Source organism: Pan troglodytes, chromosome 1 (assembly GCF_028858775.2).
Source record: "Pan troglodytes isolate AG18354 chromosome 1, NHGRI_mPanTro3-v2.0_pri, whole genome shotgun sequence".
Lineage (NCBI taxonomy): Eukaryota > Metazoa > Chordata > Mammalia > Primates > Hominidae > Pan > Pan troglodytes.
The window spans coordinates 213,380,296-213,404,849 of NC_072398.2; the positions used below are offsets into that span (position 1 = coordinate 213,380,296).

The 24,554-nt window shown below is 44.6% G+C and overlaps 1 protein-coding gene across 4 annotated transcripts in view; it reads right to left on the reverse strand.

Moving 5' to 3' along the window:
* Positions 1-2,925: 2,925 nt before the first annotated feature.
* Positions 2,926-24,554, reverse strand: part of ACTL8 (actin like 8) — a 71,743-nt gene continuing 50,114 nt past the window's right edge. For all 4 annotated transcript variants that reach the window (XM_016955114.3, XM_054679919.1, XM_009449371.5 and 1 more), the window contains 2 exons: positions 6,614-6,985; positions 2,926-4,223 (listed from right to left, as the gene is read on the reverse strand). In XM_016955114.3, the coding sequence (XP_016810603.1) occupies positions 3,471-4,223; positions 6,614-6,961 (1,101 nt within the window). In that variant the 5' untranslated portion in view covers positions 6,962-6,985 and the 3' untranslated portion in view covers positions 2,926-3,470. The remainder of the gene's footprint in view (positions 4,224-6,613; positions 6,986-24,554) is intronic.

Consider the following 24,554-nt stretch of genomic DNA (forward strand, 5'->3'; position numbering starts at 1 on the left):
GGCAGCAGAAATTGGCAGGACTGTATTCTCAGAACTGGGGATGGGTTGCCTGGGGGCTCTTTCCCTTTGTCCCCTCTGCCAGCCCCACCCAGCCCCTGACCCAGCTGCCAAGACCCTGCCTCCCTCCCCTCTGCACCTGGCTGCCCCTGGCAGGCAGCCCCAGACCTCTCACAGAGGATGAGCCTCCTCGAGCTCTGAGCAGCTGCCAGGACTTGCTGGAGCCCAGCAGGCATCTTCTGGGCACCACGTACCACCCCGCCAGGCCAGGCGTGCCAGCAGTTCTGCATTAGGTTGAAGGCCCCACACAGCCCATGGAGCTGCTATTTTTAATTTAATTGGAGAGTCAGAGGAGAGAGATAGTACCCAACAAGGGAGTTCTAAAAGCTTTGAGAGTGGGGGAGGGGGGAGAGAAAGTGAAGAAGAGTTCATAATTATACACTAGGCAGCCAGATTTGATGCTTGAACAGAAAGGTTAAATGTTACATTCAGAATGAAATGAGGAAAAGAGTTCTGATGACAGTTGCCCAGAGCTAAATAAGGAAAGAAAATGCCCCTTGCCCATCTCCTCTCCAGGCCCTCCTTTTCCTTGTCCTCATTTCTAAGTTTCCCCCACTTCTGCCTTTTAAGGCTCAGGTGTGTACAAATATAAGGGTTTCAAATGCAAAGATTTCTGCCCAGGGTGCCCACACCTCGACTGCTATCCAAAAGCAGCTTTCACACAAGCCTGGAAAAAATCACACATCCGCATCTCAGGCCAAGGGAACCAAGAAGGCCCAGAAAGCTGAGAAGGCAGCCTGCCACTATCGATGATAACACAGGATTTAGTATGGACAGACCTAGATTCAAAGCCCTCCTCTGCCAAGGAACAGACACTGTGGATCAGCTCACTCAAACCTGTGTGCCACCTATTTCAGCTACCTCCAAGTAATGAGCCAAACAGAAATCTGCTAGGTGACAACTTTCTAATAGCAAGTGACAGACCCAGATAAGACACTCCCTTCATGCTTCCTTTTCCTGCCGGAAATATAGGGGGTGATGCCTGGAGCTGCCACAGCTGTTTTGTGACCACAATCCAACAAGCCTACATGCTGAAGGTGGAGAAATGGAAAGAAAAAGAGAGACCTTGGTGATGTAGATTTGACACTGTTCACCTGGAGTGTCTACTTGTTGCCTGAGACAAATAAATCTGTTTCAGCCACTTTTAGCCTAGTGTTCTAGGAATGCTGAATCCATTCCTAACTCTGACAAATCATGAATAGCTTGAACTTGAGTGTGAACTTGAACAAGTGTTTAACATCGCTCATCTTTGGTTTTATTTGTAAGTGGAGACAAACGTCACTCATTTCACAGTGTGCACGTGAGGATTAAATGTGATTCCATTTGTAAAGCTCTCACCACAATGCTTGGCAAGCGATGGTAGCTGCCATTGTTATTAACACTCATGTTTAATAGGCGAGTGACATCACCTTAAAAGCTTGAAAGTCATTTCTCTTACCTCAGTAGCACGTCACAGCTTCAAAGTGAGTTCTCATCCCCTATCTTAGTTCATCTTCAACTCCAAATCTCTGAGAGAAGGTGGTTATTACTTCCTATTTTATACTTGATAGACTCAAAGAGGTTAAATAACTTGCCCAAGGCAGCTCAGCTCATGATAGGGCCAGCCTGAAACTCAATCTGACACCAAGTCTGGGGCTTGCACCAGGCTGGTTCTGAGTTGGTCTACCTAAGAATTGTTATTCCAGGCCCCCACTCTTTTCCCTGGGGACTGCTGATGCTTCAAGTGTGGGAGCAAACACATGAGAATATGGCTCATGTGTTCAAAGACAAGGTGAGTTGGACTCTGCCCTCCAAATTCCTCTACTTGCCCTGAGATATCTGGGTTCCTTGAGCTTCAGTCTTCCAAACTACACTTGTTACTCTATTCCAGCTCTTAACATTAAGGAGCCAAGAATCCCTTTCAGAAACAGCTGGATAACACTGTGGTTGAGAGTCCAGGCTGGGTTCAAACCCCAGTTCTGGCACTTAACAGAAAACACATTTTATTAAATAAATAGTATATTGTGGCTCCCTTCTCTGTATTAGTCAGAGTAAGCAAAACAGTTGCTGTAACAAACATCCCCACACTCTCAGTGGCTGAACATAGATTCCTCATGCCACAGGCTAGTGTTAGTGGGGTTGGGCAGGGGTTTCTGCTCCACCTAGGCACTCAGGCTCCTTCCATCTGCAGCATTTGCCATCCATCCCCTAGGGCTTACACGTCCTCCCCATTGACCCATCCCACAGGCTGTGAAGGAGTATTTTTAAGGTCAGGTGCATGCCAACTGAGCCAGAACTCAGCCACCTGGCCCTATATAACTGCTGGAGACTTGGGAGCATTGCCTCACAGTGTGCCGTGGAAGGAGAAGACACAGTTACTGATGGTCCCTAGCAACCTCATCTCAGTCCACTCCATTGAAAGTGGCCATCCCTCCACCTCCAGATCACATGACCGTGTCACATTTGATTCATTTCATTCTTCATCATCAGAAATATGTTTACTTATATACTGTCTACAATAGATCCCACAGGAGGCTGTAAGCTTGAAACCAGAAACCTTGTGCATCTTTCTCAAGTCCCCAAGGTCCAGCACAGCTCCTAAAACATGCTAGGTACTTGAATATTCATCAGATATATACCAAACAAATACGAATAAGAAGGGAAACTTTAAACAGAATATGGGGACACCTGGGATGGATGGATAGAATGTGGCAGTGAAAGAACACGGGGTCCAGACCCTTGCCTATTCTGCTCAGTGGCAGCCACTGTTCATAGGCCCCAGACACCTCAGAGCCCGCCCTGGCCCCCACCTGGCTCTCTCACACTTACACTCCCTAAGTCTCCCCAAGGGGCTGCGCACCCTATCCCCATCCATCACAGGAGCCAGCATTGCTTCCAAACAAGCTATTTATTTGCAGATATAAAACAAGATCCAACCACGGGTGGCAAGGGCATCCCAGGCTCACCTGCAGCAATGCCTCCCTGGCCAGAAAGGGCCTGTAGGACCAGAAATGTCAACTGTCCCCCATCCCCTAGTCAAAAATAATTGGGACTCCTAGCAGGAGTGTTACCCCAGTTAAAACCTACTCAACCAAGAAGAATGAGACAAACCAGGGGAAATGCCAATGAAAAATCAGTGGCTCTCAGGCATGGAGATGGCAGTCAGCCACTCATACCCCAATGATAGGCCACCCTGGAAAAACTGTCCCCTGCAGGGTTTCCAAGGATGACATCTTGTCTTCCCCCTTGGGTAGGTCCCACTCTTCCAACAAGATAAAACCTTAGAACCTAAAAAATACCCTCATGCCCCCAGAATTCCAAAGCCAGCTCAACCCCAGCCCACCTCATTCTACCCCCACCCAGAACATTTTGCTAAAATTAATCCGCCCGTGCCCATCTAACAGGAGCCCATTCTCAGGAGTGAGCCAGTAGGGTCACATCCTCATATGCTCACCATACTCCTCTCGGGACATCCACTCAGACTGGTAGGTAGAAAGGTGAGCCACCACGGACGCTCCTAGCCAGACACTAAAGTTTCTATTGGAACCCTCCCAGACCGTGGCCTTGGTGGAGGAGACGTGATCCCCCACCAGCTCCCTAAACAGGCGCTTTGTGAACCCGGGATAGAGGGTGTTGCCCCCGCAGGCCATCACGTGGGAGACCAGCAGGGGGCGCAGGGAGATCTCGCAGGACTCCACGGATTCCACAATGGCCCGTGGGATGCTGGGCCCCGGCTGCTCGAACACCTGCGGGCTAAAGAACATCTCAGGAGCCACCCGCTGCATGGGGGTCAGCTCCACGCGGGAGCCGTCTGGGAGCTGATAGGTGTTGCTCTCATCCAAGGCACTCTGCTGCCTCTCACGAAAGTCCAGGGCCTCCCCCAGATTCTGCGGCACGTAGCACTTGTTCATCTGAGTCACGGCGACTGTCTCCAGCTGAAACAGGCAGCGTCTATCGCAATCTTCCTTAAAGAGACTCTTGAGGAGATAGGCGGAGAGATCCTGGCCGGCGAACTCCAGCGTCTTGCCGCTGGCGGGCAAGGGGCGGCCCTGGTGGAAAGGCTGCACGCGGGTCAGGCCATAGCCAGAATCAACCACCACTCCGGTCAGGAGGCCAGAGGCATACAGGGACATCTGCAGCTGGTCGGCCAGGAGCACCGATGGGACATGCAGCAACTCAAACAGGATCTGCAACGAGGGAGAATTCACTCAGTGCATTTCCCCCCAGCACAGAGCCCCATCCTCGGGGGGACTCTCGGGCTGCCCCAGGATGCTGCGCCCAGGGCCCCTGGAGCTTATGCAGTGAGGATAATGCAGCAGCTCTGGAGGATTAGAAGGGGAGCTGGGTTTGCCCTCAGGAGCTTGTCTGGTCGTGGCTGTTCAGAAGACCACTTCGGTGAAGGGGTGAGAAGAGCTCTGTGGGCTGCAAGAAATGGTTCTGGGACACTGGCTGCAGGAGCAACGTGGCCACGGGTCACATGTGCAGCCTGAACCGCCTCTTTAGAAGGAAGAACAGATTAGAAAAGAAACAAGTGTTGCGTATTCACCACTGTCTCCAAACAGTGGAGGAAGACTAGAAAAGACAGACCAGAAAGATAAGACAGACAAGAAAAAAGACGCCAGAACGAACGAAAAAGGAAAGGAAGGAAGAAAAGAAAAGAAAAAAGAAAAAAAGGGAAAAGATGCTCACTGCCTGGCAGGAAAAGCCTTATTTTTTCTTTTAAATAAAAACCTTACAAACGTCAAGACAAACCCGGAATTCTGGTATTTAGGGTTTGCCAGAGTCCCTGGGCTGGTTTTCTCCCCCTGCTCCTCACCCCCTGAATCTTTACAAAGCCCCCCTGCCCCCCATTCCTCAGCTCTGGCAGCCTCCCCAAGGTTCTAATCCCATAGAAGCAGAAAGATCCTAACAGTCAACCCTTCTGTGGCCCCAGCCACTTACTCACCTCTTCAAGCCCCCACAAGCCAATCGTCTCCCCTCAGTGGGAGGGGGCTCCCTCCATTACTACTCTCAGAAAATTGTCCCCCCACCAGCCATTTCTCAAAATAGCAGCCAAGGTCCTCTTTTTCAAATAGAAAATCAGATACAACTCCCCCATTTAAAACTCTCCATTTAAAACTCCCCAGGAACTTCCTATTCACTTAGAGCAGTGGCTGGCAAGCATTTTCTGTAAAGGGATAGACAGTAAGGGTTGCCAAATTCAGCAAATAAAACTACAGGATGCCCAGTTACATGTGAATGTCAGATCAATAATAAATAATATTGTAGTGTAAGTATGGCCCATGCAATATGAAACATACTTAAATACTAAGACATTATTTGTAATTTATCTGAAACTCAAGTCTAATTAACTAGGCATCATGTATTTTATGTAGTAAACCTACAATAGTAAATATTTTAGCCTTTAACTGGATGTATGGTCTCAAACAGTCTCTGCTGCAACAACTTAACTCAGATGCTGTCATATGAAAGCACACTCTGCCAAACCCTAAATATCAGAATTCCTGTTTTGTCTTCATGTTTGGAAAGTTTTTATTTAAAAAATAATAATAGGGCTTTACCTACCAGGCAATGAGCATATGTTCTTTTTTCTTTCCTCTCTCTTTCTATCTTACATAACATATAAATGAATGTGTGTGGCTATGTTCCAATAAAACTTTATTTACAAAATAGGTGGTGGGCCGGATTTGGCTCACTGGGTTGCCAATCCTTGATTTAAAGTAGAATCCAAGCACTCCCCACAGCCTACCAGGCCTACAAGGCCCAGCCTCCTCCAACCTCACCATCCTATTTGCCTCTTGCCACTCTTGCTGCTGAAATCACCTCCGTCAGAGAAGCCCTTCCTGAGCACTCTCTTCAAACAGGTTCCCCACCCCCAACAGTCCACCATGATCCCATTTCATTATGGTTCTAGAACTCATCACTACCTGGAATTATTTCTTAACCCCTTCATGGAAGCTCTCTGAGGGCCAGAACATGGCCTATATCAGCAATTATGGAATCCATAAGCAAATATCCCACGTCTCCCTGGTAACCCCCTTTCCACCAAGCACGTTGGTTGCTGCATGTCCGTCTGCAGGTGGGGCCTCCATAAGCTCCCCTGCTTAGTGGCACACCAGGCACTCACTAGGTTCTTGGGAAATGTTTGTGGGGCAATTTGTTGGTTTCTGTTGGGTTTTTGTTTTGTTTTTTTTTTGTTTTTTTTTGAGACAGGGCCTTGCTCTGTTGCCCAGGCTAGAGTGCAGTGTCGTGATCTCAGCTCACTCTATTCTCGACCTCCCGGGCTCAACTGATCCTCCCACCTCAGCCTCCCAGGTAGCTGGGACCACACCTGGCTAATTTTTGTATTTTTTATAGAGACAGGGGTCTCACTATATTGCCCAGGCTGGTCCTGAACTCCTGGGCTCAAGCAATCTGCCTGCCTGGGAGTCCCAAAGTGTTGGGATTACAGGCATAAGCCACCACACCCGGTTGGCAATTTATCTTAAAAAGCAGAATTCCTGGTGCCCAATCAGTCCAGACATAGTGTCAGTCTGTTTCCCGCTCCCGAGTGGGAGCAGGCCCCAGCAGGCCTCACCTCCAGCATCTTCTTTCGGTCCGCAGGCTCCCTCAAGGGTGTCTCCGTGATGATCACAGGGGGGACCTCTTGCTCCCGTCTGTGGTTCTCCAACACAAATGACCAGAGGTACTGCACACCCTCCCAGTTGAGGATGCGGCCCCGCTCGATGGGGTAGCTAAAGGTGTCAGGATGGCAAATGTCGATGCCCAGGCTCACACGCCTACGGGCATAGCTGGGGCCAGGGTTCTCCTTGCACGGTAGGTAGTTCACGATGTTCGGGAAGACCATCTGAGGCTCATTCCAGCCGGCCGTGCCAGCCTTCAAAAAGCCAGACCCGTGGTCAATGATAACGGTTCTTGCAGCCATGGCGGAGGCAGAGGTGGGTGGGACCTGCGGACGCAAAGGATGGGGTTAGTTGTGCAGGCAGCCTAGGCCACCATAAGCAGCTTCCCCCTCTACCCAACAGTCAAACCTCAGGCTCCCCCTGAAGCTTGTCCACTGCCCCTTCCAAGCCTTTACACAAGCCATTACCTGTGCCTGGAACACTCCCCCCATCCCAAATTCCCAACCATCCTACCAGGCTCCCTTAATGGGCCACATCCAGGAAGCGGCCCCCACCCCTCCTGCCCACTCAGCTTCTCCCGCTGCACTTTGCACACACATGTATCCTGCTAGGTGAGCACTTCTGCCCCACAATCCAACTCTGCAAAGGGTTGGATTACTCTTGGCAGACTCAGCAAGAAGCTTGCCACTTGGGAAGTCCTTGTAGACACTGGCTGCCTGATTAGAGGGCACAAGGAACATGAAACATCAGCCTCAGAGCCACCACCTTCAGTAATAACAATGTCATAGCAACAGCAGCAGAAGCAGGCATTGTATTAGTGAGCATGGCAGCAGCTACAGGGAGCATTTCTGGAGAACCTACTCTTTCTCCAGTACTACAAGGAATGCTTTGCATGTTAGGTTGGACTAGGTAAAACTGTCATTTGTGTCTGTGAAAATGGTCAGAGATCAGCAATTTCACATGGTTTCACTTGATACATGGACTCATTTAATATTTGCCACGATGTATAAGGCAGGTGATGTCCACTTTACAGATGAAGAAACTGAGGCACAGAGGGGTAAGATTACTTTCCTAGGGGTATACAACTAACAAAAACAGAGCTAAGAGTCAAACCCAACCCAGACTGCAAAGGCGATGTCCTGAGCATCAAGCATGCGAGGCACCAGGCATTAGGTGTTAAACATGAGCTAAGCATCTAACACCTGATGATAAGGGAGACTATCAGGAAGACTCCATGATTGTGGTTAGTTTCTTCATCTGTAAAGTGGAGAGAACAGCAACCCCCCTGCTGAAAAGGTAGGTATGGTCACTACCTGATGTTCAGACTTACTCAAAAGCTACAGTAGCCAAGACAATGTGGGGGGTACTGGTAAAAGAACAGTCAAGGCCAGGCACGGTGGTTCACACATGTAATCTCAGCACTTTGGGAGGCCGAGGCGGGCAGATCACCTGAGGTCAGGAGTTCAAGACCAGCCTGGCCAACATGATGAAACCCCATCTCTACTAGAAGTACAAAAATTAGCTGGTGTGGTGGTGCGCCTGTAATCCCAGCTACTTGGGAGGCTGAGACACAAGAATCGCTTGAAACCGGGAGGCGGATGTTGCAGTGAGCCAAGATTGTGCCACTGCACTCCAGACTAGGCGACAGAGTGAGACTCCATCTCAAAAAGAAAAAAAAGGGAATAGTCACAAACATAGATCCATGGAACAGAAAGTCCAGAAATAGGCCCACACACAAAAAAAGTGTCATTTGCTCTTTGACAAGGTCGAAAAATAATTAAATGGAGAAAGGACAGTCTTTACAACAAATAGCAAAGAACAATTGGATGTCCATATACCAAAAAAAGAACCTTAGCCCATACCTCACACCTTACAAAAAATTAACTTAAAATGGATCACAGAAATAAATGTAAAACCTGAAACCGTAAGACTTCTAAAAGAACACCTAGGAGAAACCACGAAGGCAAAGTTTCCTTAGAACATTAGAAGTCTGACCCACAAAAGAACAAATTGATAAACTGGATTTCATCACATTTAGGAACTTTTGTTCTTCCAAAGATGCTATTTACTACAAAGAGAATGAAAAGACAAGCCATAGACTGGGAGAAAATACTTACAAATCATATATTTAATACAGAACTCTCAAAACCCAGTAATAGGAGAAACAAGCCAATTTTTTTTTAATGGGCAAAAGCTTTGAAGAATCACTTCACCAAAGAAGATAGATGGATGGCACATAAACACATGAAAAGGTATTCAGCATTATTACTCATTAGGAAAATGCCAGTTAAAATCACAAGATATTTCTATACACCTACCTATTAGAATGACTGAAATTAAGGCCCACCCTTACCAAGTGCTGACAAGGAAGTGGAGAAATTGGAAATCCCATGCACAGCTGGTGGGAATGGCAAATGACACCAGCACTTTGGAAAATGGTGTGGCAGTTTCTTAAAAAGTTCAGCATACTTTGGGAGGCCAAGACGGGCAGATCACCTGAGGTCAGGAGTTCAAGACCAGCCCGACCAACATGGAGAAACCCTGTCTCTACTAAAAATACAAAAACAAACAAAAAAAATTAGCTGGGCGTGGTGACACATACCTGTAATCCCAGCTACTGGGGAGGCTGAGGGAGGAGATTCGCTTGAACCCAGGAGGTGGAGGTTGCGGTGAGCCAAGATCGCACCATTGTACTCCAGCCTGGGTGACAAGAGCAAAACTCCATCTCAAAAAAAAAAAAAAAAAAAAGTTCAACATACACCTACCGTATGACCTGCATTTCCACTTACGTATTTACTCAAGGGAAATGAAAACGTACGTTCACACAAAAACCTTTATGCACATACGTATAGTAGCCAGATAGCCTTATTCCTAACTGCCAAAAACTAGAAACCAACCCAAAGTCCTTCAGCTAGGGAATGAATACACAAATCTCCATTCAGTGGAATACTACCTGGCAATAAAACAGAATGAACAACCGATACACCCATGTGCATAAATCTCAAATGCCCGAGGCTGAAAGAAGCCAGACCCCAAAGACGACAAACCGTATGACTCCATTCCCATGACATTCTGGAAAAGGTAAAACTATAAGGACCAAAATCAGATCAGTGGCCGCTGGCAGCCAGGTGGTGAGAGGGGATGACCAGAGGGGACATGGCAGAATTTGGGGCCATGACGGAACTATGCTGTATCTTGTTTGTGGAGCTGGGCACACTTCTGTATGCATTTGTTAAATTCCCACAACTATATTATTTTTAGAGTAAACTTTTAGTAAAAACAAAGTTGTTTTTTTTTTTGAGACAGGATCTCGCTCTTGCGCAGGCTGGAGGGCAGTGGCACGATCGCGTCTCACTTCAGCCTCAATCTCCTGGGCTCAAGCAATCCTCCCACCTCAGCCTCCTGGGTAGCTGGGGCTACAGGTGCAAGCCATGCACACCCAGCTAATTTTCCTAGGCAACAGCCTAGGCTGGTCTCAAACTCCCGGGCTCAAGCAATCCGCCCACCTAGGCCTCCCAAAGTGCTAGGATTACAGTTGGAAGCCACCACACCTGGCCCTAGTAAAAAAAAATTTTAAGGGAAAAATCCAGCGGGTGTGGGATATTCAATGAAAGGTGTATGAACTCATCTTGCAGAATACAAATTGTCAGACAGACAGCAGACTGGGTGCCTAGACTGTATGTGGGTGTTTCCTGTAAGAGAGGCCTCCGGATAGGCAGCTCAGCCCGAAGGCAGCATTCTGGAGCTGTCGCTCCCCCAGCTATCTGCTCGGCTTCCGTTTCTGGACAGCAGTTGCATCTACCCATCACTATTGAGCATGAGAGCCATGGCCTGGCCCTGGCCAGTGGCTCCCTGCTGTCACCGGCTGCAGGGCAGAGAACAGGCTTATCTGCCTTTAATCGGCTCTGACATAGACCTGGGGAGAGCCAAGAAGGAGCTTGGAGATGGAGCTGTGGTGACCCGGCCTCCTGCCTCGCCTCCTGGCAGGCTGAGTGATAGATTCCTCACACTCAATCATCCAGAGTGACAGAGAACTGGCCGCCTGCATGACATTCCGGGAAGCAGGCTCTGCTGCCGACAACGCCCTCTGCACCATGAGAGCAGGTGAATGATAAATGCTTCTCGGCCCTGGCATGTGGTGTCATGGGAGACACTGGCAGAGTGATCTCCACTGTGGCTGTGAAACAAGGTGCGCATGGCAAGGGTAGGGGATGGAAAAGGACTCCAGGTTGGTGGCCCAAGTGACCTGACCTGGGAGGAGGAGGCTGGGAGGCAGGGGCCATTCTTCCCCTGGCACATGACTGTAAAAGAAAGTTTGGATGGGTCCAACGAGCCAGCTTTGAAGACAGAGATAAAATCTGTATATTCAGAAGCATTTTTACTGAGCCACCAATTCTACAAATCCCCATTAGCATCTACCTAGGTATAAAACCTGTTCTAGGCTGGCATGATTTCTCCCCTTCTGGAGTTTACATTCTACTAAGAAAGAACGTCCATAAGCACCAAATCAAACACAGCATGTCAGGGAAGATCAGTACAGCGGAGAAAAAGAAAACCTGGTAAGGACAGGGAACTCAAGAGGCACAGAGGCACAATGCCATTTTAAGCAGAGCAGTCATCAAAGGCCTCTTTCTAGGGTGACATCTGAGCAGAAAACTGAATGAAGTGAGGGAATAAGGCACGTGAATACCTGGAAAAGCATTCCACCCCAAAGGAACAGCAAGTGCAAAGGCCCTGAGGAAGACAAGGTCAGATGAGTTCTAGGATCAGCCAGCAGGCCTGTGTAGCAGGGACACGGTGAGTGGAGGGAGGATACTGGAGATCTGAGAAGGGCCTTGCAAGCCTCTGTATCATGCTTGCAGATGTGGGAGGCCACTGGGGGCTTGGCCAGAGGAATGGCATGATCTGACTTCACTTGTGAAAGGATCACTTCGGCCAATAGAAAGGATAGACTGCAGAGAGCAGAAGAAAGATTACAGGAGGTGAAAGGTGTGGGTAGCCTGCGCTAAAGTGGTGGCCAGGAAGAGGGTGCAAGGTGATCAGATTCTGGATATACCTAAGTAAGGCTCATAGACTGAAATATTAGACCAGAAGAAGAATGAAGGAAGATACCACAATTTTTAGCCTGAAAAGCTAGAAGAATAAAGTATCCATTTACTATGATGGAAAAGACCATGGGGGAAGAGTTTGGCATTTGGGAGGAAATTAAGAAATTTATTTGGGACATGTTAAGTTGGAGGTGCCTATTAAGTGTATGTAAAGATCTCTGAGCTAGTGGTGTAATTGGGAGTTCCTGAATGGATGGAATTGAACGTGGTTGAGGTCAGGCACGGTGGCTCACACCTGTAATCCCAGCACTTTGGAAGGCCAAGGCAGGTGGATCACCTGAGGTCAGAAGTTTGAGACCAGCCTGGCCAACATGGCGAAACCCCGTCTCTACTGAAAAATACAAAAATTAGCTAGGAGTGGTGGCACACACCTGTAATCCCAGCTACTCAGGAGGCTGAGGCAGGAGAATTGCTTGAACCCAGGAGATGGAGGGTGCAGTGAGCCGAGATCACGCCACTGCACTCCAGCCTGGGTGACAGAGTGAGACTCCATCTCGAAAAAAAAAAAAAAAGAAAGAAAGAAAGAAAAAAGAAAAGTGGTTGGGATGGAAGTGATCATGAAGAGATGTAGTGTAGACAAAGATTTGTGCCTGAGGGCCTCTAAGGTCTAGTGGCCAGGCCTTGGGAAGGCACCAATAAAGAGGACTGAGTGAGAATGGCCAGGGAGGAGGGCAAGAAACCCAGAGGGAACAGTGTCCCGGGGCCGAGCAGAGAAAGTATTTCAAGAAGGGAAGAATCGAATGGGATGAGAAATTAGGAGGAAAACAAAGGACTATCCATTGGATTTAGCAACATGGAAGTTACCAGCAGCCTTGGCTAAAGCATGTCCATTGAAGAGGTGAGAAAAAGCTTGAAAAGGTTGATTCAAGAAAGGGTGAGAGATTGAGAGCAATTCTATCAAACTGGCCCAGGCTCTGCAAAAATATCACAGCATACACAACAATGAAATATTAAAGAAGTGTTCAAAATTGAAGGACATGGCAGCCAACACCACGCACATTTTCTGATCCCAGATCAGAAAAAAAAAAAAAAATGGCATTAAGGTACATTACCACAGGCTTCTGATGCTCACCAGGATGAAGTAAGCCTCCTTCAGCCCTCTTTCCTACTGAGTAGGACTAAAAATTCTAGACAAAATGAAAAAACAAACAAAAAACAAAACAAAACAAAAAACCCAACAACCTGAGGACAATGAGTGAAAAAAATAACAGGCAGACTGAAGAGAATCAAAACTTGGAGAAGCAACCTGCAGAGGGTGAGGTTCCTATTTGTTTTATTTTCCTGTTTTCTCTCAAACTTTGACCTGAGACAAGTTTCTAGCACAGCCAAGACTGAGCGAAATCCTGTCTCTCTGGACATAAGACCAAGAAAAGGAACCTATGCAACTCAAAGAGTTGGGGAAGAATACTGAAGAAATGGGAGCCAGTCAGAGAAAGGATTCCCCAGATTCTATATGTGAACGGGCACAGGTCCCAGCTCACCTGTGCATGGCTGGGACACACCCATGGCAGTAGAGCACAGGCCTTTGTACTGAACTCACAGCGGAATCACCACCCACAAAGGACAAGACAGAGTTGCAGGCTGCGTGCAACAGGGGTGACTGAAGGCTAAAACACAACCAAATAAATGTTCTCCATAGGATGTTAAAAGAACACAGAGTCTCACAGCATAATGCTCAAATATTTTTAGCCTGAAAAGCTATTAATATTTTAGGCTGGGCACAGAGGCTCACGCCTGTAATACTAGCACTTTGGGAGGCCAAGGCGGGTGGATTGCTTGAGCTCAGGAGTTTGAAACCAGCCTGGGCAACATGGTAAAACCCCATCTCTCCCAAAAGTACAAAAAAATTAGCCAGGTGTGGTGGTGTGTGCCTGTGGTCCCAGCTACTCAGGAGGCTGAGGTGGGAAGATTGCTTGAGCCCAGGAGGCAGAGTTTGCAGAGAGCTAAGATTGCACCACTGCACTTCAGCCTAGAGACTATGGGAGCAAAACCTGGTCTCAAAAAAAAAAAAAAATGCTATTAATATTTTGAGTTCTATTGCATAGCATGGTGAATATAACTCATAACAGAGTATTGTACATTTCAAATTCGCTGACAGTTCTGAAAGCTCTCATCACAAATAATGTTAAGGATTAGAGGTAATGGATGTGTTAACCAGCTTGATTTACTTATTCCACCTTGTATTCATAAATTATAACATGTTGTACCCCATACATTTATACAATTGTAAATTCTTAATTTAGAATAAAAAATAAAAACAAAGAAAAGTTCTGCTCCATAGAATGGAGATGACAGAGGAATGAGTAAGGGGATTTTCAAATATCAATAGAAATTATTCAATCTAAAACACAGAGAGAAAAAAATTTACTGAGCAAAGCTTCAGAGACCTGTGGGGCAATATAAAGAGATCTAACATTCATGTCATTGAAGTTTCAAAGTGAGAGGAAAAAGACTGGCTCAGAAAAAGTTTTGAAGACATAATGGCTAAAAATTTCCCAAATTTGGTCAAAGACAAATCTACAAAGCCAGGAAGCTCAGCACACCCCATAGAAAATAAATTCAAAGAAAACCATGCAAACCATCCAGAAAACCATATTATAACCCAACTGCTAAATACCAAATATTTTTTTAAATCTTCAAAGAATCCAGAGAAAAATAAAACACTAAATATAGGTGAATATCACTTTGAATGACTGCAGACTTCCCACCAGGGGAAAAAAAAAATGGAGTCCAGAAGACAGTCAGGCATCTTTAAAGGACTGAAAGAAAAGAGATATCAACTCAGAATTCTATACCCAGCAAAAAATCTTTCAGGAATGAAGTTAAGACATTCTTAGATGAAGGAAAACTAAGAAAATTACTAGCAGAACTGCTCTAAAAAGAAATGCTAATTAAAGCTCTTCAGGCTGAAGGAAAATAATGCTGAATCTAGCACTCAGGAATGAAGAAAGAGAAACAGAAACGGTAAATATTTAAAAAATTATAAAGTCTATTTTTCTCCTCCCAAAATATGTATGGCCATTGAAAGCAAAGATATGGTATAGCCTACTACTTACCTAGGTTGTATGGTATAGCCATTTGCTCCTAAGCTACGAACTGGTACTGCGTGTTATTGTACTGAATACTGTAGGCGACTGTAACATAATGGTATGTATTGTCTTGTTTTATTGGTAGATATGGAGTCTTGCTATGCTATAAACGGGTACAGCATGTTATTGTACTGAATACTGCAGGCGATTGTAAAATAATAGTACATATTGTTGGTAGATATGGAGTCTTGCTATGGTACAAACTGGTACTGCATGTTATTGTACTAAACACTGTAGGCAATTGTAACATAATGGTATGTATTGTCTTGTTTTGTTGGTAGATATGGAGTCTTGCTATGCTACAAACGGGTACGGCATGTTATTGTACTGAATACTGTAGGCGATTGTAACATAATGGTATGTATTGTCTTGTTTTGTTGGTAGATATGGAGTCTTGCTATGCTACAAACGGGTACGGCATGTTATTGTACTGAATACTGTAGGCGATTGTAACATAATGGTATGTATTGTCTTGTTTTGTTGGTAGATATGGAGTCTTGCTATGCTATGAACTGGTACTGCATGTTATTCTACTGAATACTGTAGGCGATTGTAACATAATGGTATGTATTGTCTTGTTTTGTTGGTAGATATGGAGTCTTGCTATGCTACAAACGGGTATGGCGTGTTATTGTACTGAATACTGTAGGTGACTAACATAATGGTATGTATTGTTTTGTTGGTAGATATAGAGTCTTGCTATGCTACAAACTGGTATGGCATGTTATTGTACTGAATACTGTAGGCAACTGTAATATAATTGTATGTATTGTTTTGTTTTGTTGGTAGATATGGAGTCTGCTCTGTTGTCCGGGCTGGTTTTGAATGCCTGTCCTCAAGGGTTCTTCCTGCCTTGGCTTCTCAAAGGGCCAGGAATACAGGCATGAGCCATCATATCCAGCCAGTAAGTATTGGTGTATCTTAACATAGAAAAGGTACAGTAGAACTACAATATTATAATCTTATGGGACCACCATCATATATGCCATCTGTGGTTGATCAAAATGTCATGTGGTGAATGACCGTAATCGAAATTGAAAATGGAAAACAAATGATGAAAAGTCAATAAAGCCAAAAGCTAAAAGCTAGTTCTTTGAAAAGATCAAAGACTAAGAAAAAAGAGAAAAGACACAAAAGACTGCGATCAGGAATGAGGTGGCATCACTTCAGACTCTACAGACACGAAAAGGATAACAAGAGAATATTAGGAATAACTTTCTACCTGACACTTTGACAATTTAGGTAAAATAGATAAATCCTTTAAAGACATAAAGTACCAAAGCTCAATCAAGAAGAAATATATATTTAAATAGCCATATAACTATTAGAAATAGACTTTTTAGTTATAAACCTTCAACAAAGAATACTCTAGGTCTAAACGGTTTCACTGGAGAATTTACCCAACATTTAAGGAAGAAATAATACTAACGGTACACAATCTCTCCCAGAAAGCAAAAGAGGAGGCAACACACCCCAACTCAGTTTGTGGGGCCAGTATTACCTTGAACCAAAAGCAAAGATATTACAAAATAAAACAAAACTCAAACCAAAAATCTTTCATGAAGATATATTATTCTTTAATAAGATTTTGGCAAGCCCAGTAATATATAAAAAGAATAATACACAATGACTAAATGGGGCTTCTCCCAGGAATGCAACACTGGTTCAATATTTTAAATCTGTATGATTCAAACGAGTAACAGACTGAAAAAGAAAAACCATATGACCATCTCAACAGATGCAAAAAAATCAATGGATAGAATTCAACAAGCATTTATCATAAAAATTTTTAACTAGGAACAGAGAAGACTTTCCTTATCCTAATAAAGAGAATATCCAAACACCTACAACTCACATAGGTAATAGTGAGAAGTAGGATGCTTTCTCCCTAAGACTGGGAACAAGGTAAAGATGTCAGTCCTCACCACGCATATTCAACATTGAACTGAAAGTCCTAAACCAGTGCAATATGGCAAGACTGAAGAAACAAAAGACACATGAATTGGAAATAAATAAAACTATCCCTATTTGCAGAAGACATAATTGTCTAAGTAGAAAATGCCAAAGAATCTACAAAAAAGATCCTAGAACTAATAAGTGAATTTGACTAAGTCACAAGATACAAGTTAAATGTTTTAAAAACCAATTATATTTTATATACTATCAATAAATAGCTGAAAAGTGTTTCTTTAAAAAAGTATCATTGACAATAACATCAAAAATTATGAGAGAGATACTTTGGTGTAAATCTAACAAAACATTAAATATGCTTAAAACTACAAAATACTGATGAAATAAATCAAAGAAAACCTAAATAGAGAGATGGCCAGGTGTGGTGGCTCAGGCCTGTAATCCCAGCAATTTGGGAGGCTGAGGCGGGTGGGTTGCCTGAGCTCAGGAGTTCACGACCAGCCTGGGCAACACGGTGAAACCCCATCTCTACTAAAATACAAGTTCACGACCAGCCTGGGCAACACAGTGAAACCCCATCTCTACTAAAATACAAAAAAAAAAAAAAAATTGACAGGGCGTGGTGGCGTACGCCTGTAGTCCCAGCTTCTTGGGAGGCTGAGGCAGGAGAATTGCTTGAGCCCGGGAGGCGGAGGTTGCAGTGAGCTGAGATTGCGCCATTGCACTCCACCCTGGATGACAGAGTGAGACTCTGTCTCAAAAAAAAAAAAAAAAAAAAAAAAAAAGGAAAAAAAATAGATATGCTATGTTCACAGATTAGACAATTCAATATCATTAAAATGTCATTTCTACCTAAGCTGCTCTATTGATTCAATCCTAATCAAAATCTCAGAATCCCAGCAGGATTACTGTTAGATATCAACAAGTTGATTCTAAAGTGTATATGGTAAGGCAAAGGAATCACAATAGCCAAAACAATTTCTAAAAGAACAAAGTTGGAAGACTCACACTATCTGATTTCAAGGCCCACTATAAGTTTATAATAATCAAGATAGAGCTGGGTGTGGTAGCTCACACCTATAATCCCAGCACTTTGGGAGGCCAAGGCAGGCAGATCACTTGAGCTCAGGAGTTCGAGACAAGCCTGGGCAACATGATGAAACCCCATCTCTACTAAAAATACAAAAAAAGAAAAAAATTAGCCAGGTTCAGTGGCATGCACCTGTAGTCCCAGCTACTTGGGAGGCCAAGCCAGGAGGCAGAGGCTGCAGTGAGCTGAGATCAGATCATTGCACTCCAACCTGGGCCACACAGCCAGACCCTGTCTCAAAAAAAAAAAAAAAAGACAGAAAACCCAGTCATCAAGACAATGTGACATTGGTAAAAGCACAGTCACATGGATCAGTAGAAAAGAACAGAGTGTCAAGAATAGACTCACACAAATCTAATCAATTGATTTTGACAAAGGTACAAGGACAATTCCGTGATGAAAAGACAGTCTTTTCAACAAATGGTGCTGGAAAAACTGGACCTCTCCGTGTAAAAATAATAACCTCGACTCATTCCTCACTTGTTTACAAAAAACATAATTAACTCAAAATGGATCATGTAAAATATAGATATAAAACAGAAAATTATAAAACTCCTGCAAAAAACATAAGAACATCTTTGTGACCTTAGATCTAAGAACATCTAAGTTTCTTAGGTACAACATCAAAAGCACCACTCATAAAAGAAAAAGTTAATATCCTGGACTTCACCAAAATTTTAAAATTCTGCTCTTTGAAAGACACTACCAAGAGAATGAAAATGAAAAGCCAAAGACTGGGAGAAACTATTTGCAAGTCACACATCACACATCTGCTAAAGGACTTGTATCCAGAATATATAAAGACCAACTAATAATCAATAATAAGAAAGCAAACAACTCACTTCCAAAGATGGGCCAAAGATTTTCACACTTCATCAAATAAGCTACACAGACGGTAAGTAAGCACACTGAAAGATGCTAAATGTCATTAGTCACTAGAGAAAAACAAATTAAAACCATAAAATTTTAAGGACAATACCAAGAGCTAACAAGGATGTGGAGAAATTGGAACTCTCATACACTGCTAGTGGGAATATAAAAGTGTACACTCTGGAAAACAGTTTAGGAGTTTCTTTTAAAGTTAAACATATACTTACCATACAAACAAGTAATCCTATTCCTATGTACTCCAGAGAAATAAGAACTTATGTTCACACAAAAACCCTTACACCAATGTTTACAGAGGCTTAATTCATAATCACTAAACAACCCAAATGTTCTTCAGCTGGTAAATGAACAAACTGTGGTACATCCATACAATGGAATACTACTTAGCAATAAAAAGGAACTATTGATATACATGACAACATCCATGATTGTCAAAATTACTATGCTACATGAAATAAACCAGACTTACATACTGCATATTCCCAATTATATGATATTCAGGAAAAGGCAAAACTATAGTAACAAAACAGATCAGTCGTTTCTGGGGCGGTGAGAAGAGTTAACTAAACAGGACTGGAGGAATTTTTGGAGGTGGTGGAACTGTCTCATATCTTGATTGCCAGAGTGGTTACATGCCTGCATGCATTTATCAGAACTGAGAACTATACATCAAAAAAAGCGAGTCTCGCCACATGACATTTTAAGGTGAAATTTTCGAAAGAACATTTTGGGGACAGATGGTAAAATTTGAATATGGGTTATATTTTCAATGTTAAATTTCCTGTGTTTGATCACTATGTTGTGGTTTTCAAAGAGAATATTCTTATTTTTAAGCAGATCCATGAAAAAGTATTTACAGGTAAAATATCATGAGATTTACTTTCAAATAGATCAAGAAAAACCCAGCATGTGTCGATAGAAAAGGTGTCAAAGCAAATGGGGTCAAAAGATAGTAACTAGTGAATATATATGATGGATACTGGAGAACGTATTGAACTATTCTTGGACCTTCTCTAAATGAAAAGCTTTTAGGAAAAGAAAGGATGCGGCGAGAGATATGGGAGACAGCAAGACAACTCTGAAGAGCTCTGCTCTGAAAGGAAGCAAAGAAACACAACAGTAGATTGTGCAGAGAATTGGGGCCCCAGGAGGTTTTGGTTGTTTTGTTCAAGAGAAGAAATAATGTATTAAGGTTTTACGCTGATGGGAATAATCCAGTGGAAGAAAAAGTTGAATAAAATCAGAACAAACTACAGTTAAATCTAGACGCTGTATCAGCGATCCCCAACCTTTTTGGCACCAGTGACTGGTTTTGTGGAAGATAATTTTTCCACACACCTGGAGTAGGGCTTGGTTTACGGAATGATTCAAAAGTGCATTACATTTCTTGTACACTTTATTTCTATTACTATATTGCAATATACAATGAAATAATTATACAAATCACCATCATGTAGAATCAGTGGGAGCCCTGAGCTTGTTTTCCTGCAACTAGATGGTCCCATCTGGGAGTGATGGGAGACACCAACAGATCATCGGGCATTAGATTCTCATAAGGAGCGCGCAACCTAGATCCCTCACACGCGCAGTTCACAGTAGGGTTCACGTTCCTATGTGAATCTAATGCCACCATTGATCTGACAGGAGGTGGAGCTCAGGCAGTAATGTGAGCAATGGGGAGCGGCTGTAAATACAGATGAAGCCTCACTGGTTCACCTGCCTGCTGCTCACCTCCTGTTGCCTAGTTCCTAACAGGCCACGGCCTTTCCTTTCTCTCTGTCCCTGGACCACAGCCTGCTTCTTCCTTCCTCAGCCCCTATGTTTGCCTTACCCTCTGTGTGGAACCCCTGGCTAGCCCTTCCAAAAACCAGCTCTCATCACTCTTATTTAGCTTGAGTGAGATCTGGAGCCTTTCCTGACCACTCAACTCCAACCCAATATTGCATTGACTAGTTTTATTATTGTCATAGCACTTATTACCATACATAATTATGCTGTGTGTTTGCTGGCTGTTGTCTACCTCTCCCAAGCACCACCAGAACGTAGGCTCCAGGAAGACAAGTTCATATTTGTATTTTACTTCCCCATCTCTACCACGTAACTGGCATATTTTTGTTAAATCGGTTTGTGTTGAATGAATAAATTTTTAAAAATACATTGGTTTGCTGGCGGCATGATAGCTCCATATGGGCTGCACTCCCGTGTCCCTAAAACATGAGTTTCTTCTATAGGCTTCTGGTTACTTTCCTGCTCCAAACTCTTCAACAGCTCCCACTGCCAACAAGATGAAGCCTAAACTTAGCTTGACACACAAAGCCCACCAGTCTCTGGCCAACCTTCCCCATCTTCTCCATGCACCTGAAGCTAAAGCCACGCTGGAATGTTTGCTGCTGGAGAATTCTGTCCTTTCTACATCTCTTCTTTGCCTAAAATTCACTTCCATCACACCTCTCAGTCCTTCAAGATCCACACCAAACCTTCACCCCATAAAGCTTCTAACACCAGACAACTTGCAAACAGGAATTCATTCCTCCACGGACCACTATGAATCCAGAATCCTTGCTGAGCACGCTTACTAAGAACGAGGCACTGGGTATGGTACTTCTCACACAGTATCTCTCTTATTTACTCCGCACAAAAACCCAATGATGAGGGCATAGTATCATTGCCAGTTTATAGATGAAGGAATGAGGCTTAGAGAAGTGACAGAGTTGTCCCCACGCCACCCACCTTTGAGTGTAGTCAAGATTCAAATCCGTACCTGTGGGTTCACAGCCCAAGCTCTTAATCACTGCCATGATTAATTATGTGGCCTGAAGTTAAGCACCTCTCTACACCGTAGTCTTCAGATGAGAATAACTATCTTTTGCAGATGAAAGGACTAACAATAACATTTGAAGGAAAAAGGGTAGAGGCCTTAGTGTGTTCACTCACATTGGTCTGTTGAGCTCTTATTGCCATCTGCCTCCTGTTAATGTGTACCTGGGGTCTTGTGTCCCTCAAGTCTGTGCAATGTTTGCACACACAAGCTCTCCAGAGTTTGCTCATCAAGACTCCATCAGGGACCCTTATGAATTGCTTTGTGATTGTAAACATCTTGCAAGGAACTTTCCACTTAGCACTTTTACCCACATTCTCAGTGAGTCCTAGACAACCTCTTGAAGTAGGCAACATCATTCCAGTTTCCATCTCATTTTATGGGTATCAGCACTGCTACTGCTGCTAACATGGCATACTTTTATTATTATACTTTAGGTTCTGGGATACATGTGCAGAACATCCAATTTTGTTACACAGGTATACACGTGCCATGGTAGTTTGCTGCACCCATCAACCCATCACCTACATTAGGTAATTCTCCTAATGTTATCCCTCCCCCAGCTCCCCACCCCCCACAGGCCCCAGTGTGTGATGTTCTCCTCCCTGTGTCCATGTGTTCTCATTATTCAACTCCCACTTATGAGTGAGAACATGTGGTGTTTGGTTTTCTGATCTTGTGATAGTTTGCTGAGAATGACGGTTTCCAGCTTCATCCATGTCCCTGCAAAGGACATGAACTCATTCTTTTTTATGGCTACATAGTATTCCACAGTGTATATGTGCCACATTTTCTTAATCCAGTCTATCACTGATGGCCATTTGGGTTGGTTCCAAGTCTTTGCTATTGTGAATAGTACCGCAATAAACATACATAACACGGCATACTTGCTATGATCCAAACACCAGGCCAACTACTTCACTCCTCGTTTCCCCAGCACAACTCTAGGAGATCAGTACTATCATCTGCCTCAGTTTCATAAGGAAACTGAGGCACAGTTGGGAAACTTACTCATGTCCCCACAGCTATTGAGGAGCTGAGCAAGGACTGAACCAGGGTATCAGGCTCCAGGGTCTGTGCCTCCAACCTGTCAGCCGTCTTGTTTCTCATCCTGTCAATGCTGCGGTCTCCAAAGCACAAAGATTCTGATGCCCTAATCCATGGAAACTGTGACTATGTCAGATTACAAGACCAAGGGGAATGAAGACTGCAGATGGAATTAAGATTACTGGTCATCTGACTTTGAGAAGGCAAAGATTATCCTGGATTATCCATGTGAGCCCACAGTAATCACAAAGGTCCTTTAAATGTCGAAGAGTATGGCCAGAGTCAGAGAAAGATGTGCAGATGCAGCAACGCTGCCAGATCTGAAGATGGAAGAAGAGGCCATGAGCCAAGCAATGCAGGTGGCCTCCACAAGCTGGAAACGGCAAAGACATGGATATTTCCCTAGAACCCCCAAAAGGAGGCAGCCCTGACAACACCTTGACTGTAGCCCAGTGGGACACATCCCGTGCTTCTGACCTCCAGAACTGCAGGATAATGAATCTGTGCTGTGTTGGGCCACTGCATTTGGTAATTTGCTACAGTAATAACAGGAGATTCATGCAGATGCAAAAGCAGCTCCCACTTCTCTCCTGCTCAAAGCGCAGCAGGCCGCAGGGCTCTGCGGAAGAATCCAAAGGCAAAACCCCATCCCAAAACCCTCCCTTGCTCCCTGTGCGGACATCCTCCTGAGGCCCACCTGGGCTTTGTCTGGCTACAAGGTGTGACCGGACATTGTATCCTGAGGATGTGGCCCAGCTTCCCCGCAAATCAGGAACCTCTGCTACAGGCCTCCTCTGCTCCAAAGTCCCCTTCCTGGGGACCAAGCGCTAAGCAAGTCCCACTCCCAGCAGCAGCTGGACTGGGCCTCATTACTAGGGAAGTCAGAGCCTCCAGGGACAGAGGGAGACTTGCGCCTCTTAAAGAGCAACCGGGTTCAGGAAGGGCTGTACTGAGAAACAGGGGGAGTACCAGAAGAAAGAGAAGGAGAAACAGAGAAAGACATCAAATTTGCATGAGGGGAGGACAGGGTTTTAATTATGTCTTTTCTTAACCTCATTGTACCTTGAGGTATCTTAACATTACTCTCCCTGGCAGGAAGGATTGATTGATTGTCTCTTGGCATTCAGAAACCCCCATTAATGTAAAACTAACCAGTCATTCTGAACTCTGGAGAATTAATCACTTAAATGTGAGAATTACTCAATAAACCATTCAAACATGCAATAAACTAAGCCATTAAAAATTAATCGCTCGACATCCCGGCCGTGTAAACAGGGCTAATAAGATCCTGGCAGCCTAGAAAGAGGAGGAAAAGGAGGAAGCAGGAAGATGATGCCTTTAATCAGCCACTCCCAAGGACCGGAGTAGATACACCAATGTCCAGGACACATATCACAAATCATCAGGGTAGGTGACATCTTGTCCCTACGGCCTCCCAGCCTGTCCCTAGGACAAGAGTGGATAGGTAGGTGAGAGAGAGGAGACCCTCAGTGGGCTGTTAGGAAGAGGCAGTGGGGTTAGAGTTACAGCTCTCAACAAATACTTACTGAGCACCTTCTATGTACCATACACTGCACAGGGCTCTGCAGATATAGCCATGAACAAGACAACAGTGGCTGCCCTAAGGAAGCTGACATTGGAGTGGAGGGTGTGTATGCATGTCTGTATGTCTGTTAGAAAATACATCTATTTTGGCCGGACGCAGTGGCTCACGCCTGTAATCCCAGCACTTTGGGAGGCTGAGGCGGTGGATCACAAGATCAGGAGTTTGAGACCAGCCTGGCCAATATGGTGAAACCCTGTCTCTACTAAAAATACAAAAATTGGCTGGGCATGGTGGTGCATACCTGTAGTCCAGCTACTTGGGAGGCTGAGGCAGAAGAATCGCTTGAACCCGGCAGAGGTTGCAGTGACCCAAGACCGCGCCACTGCACTCCAGCCTGG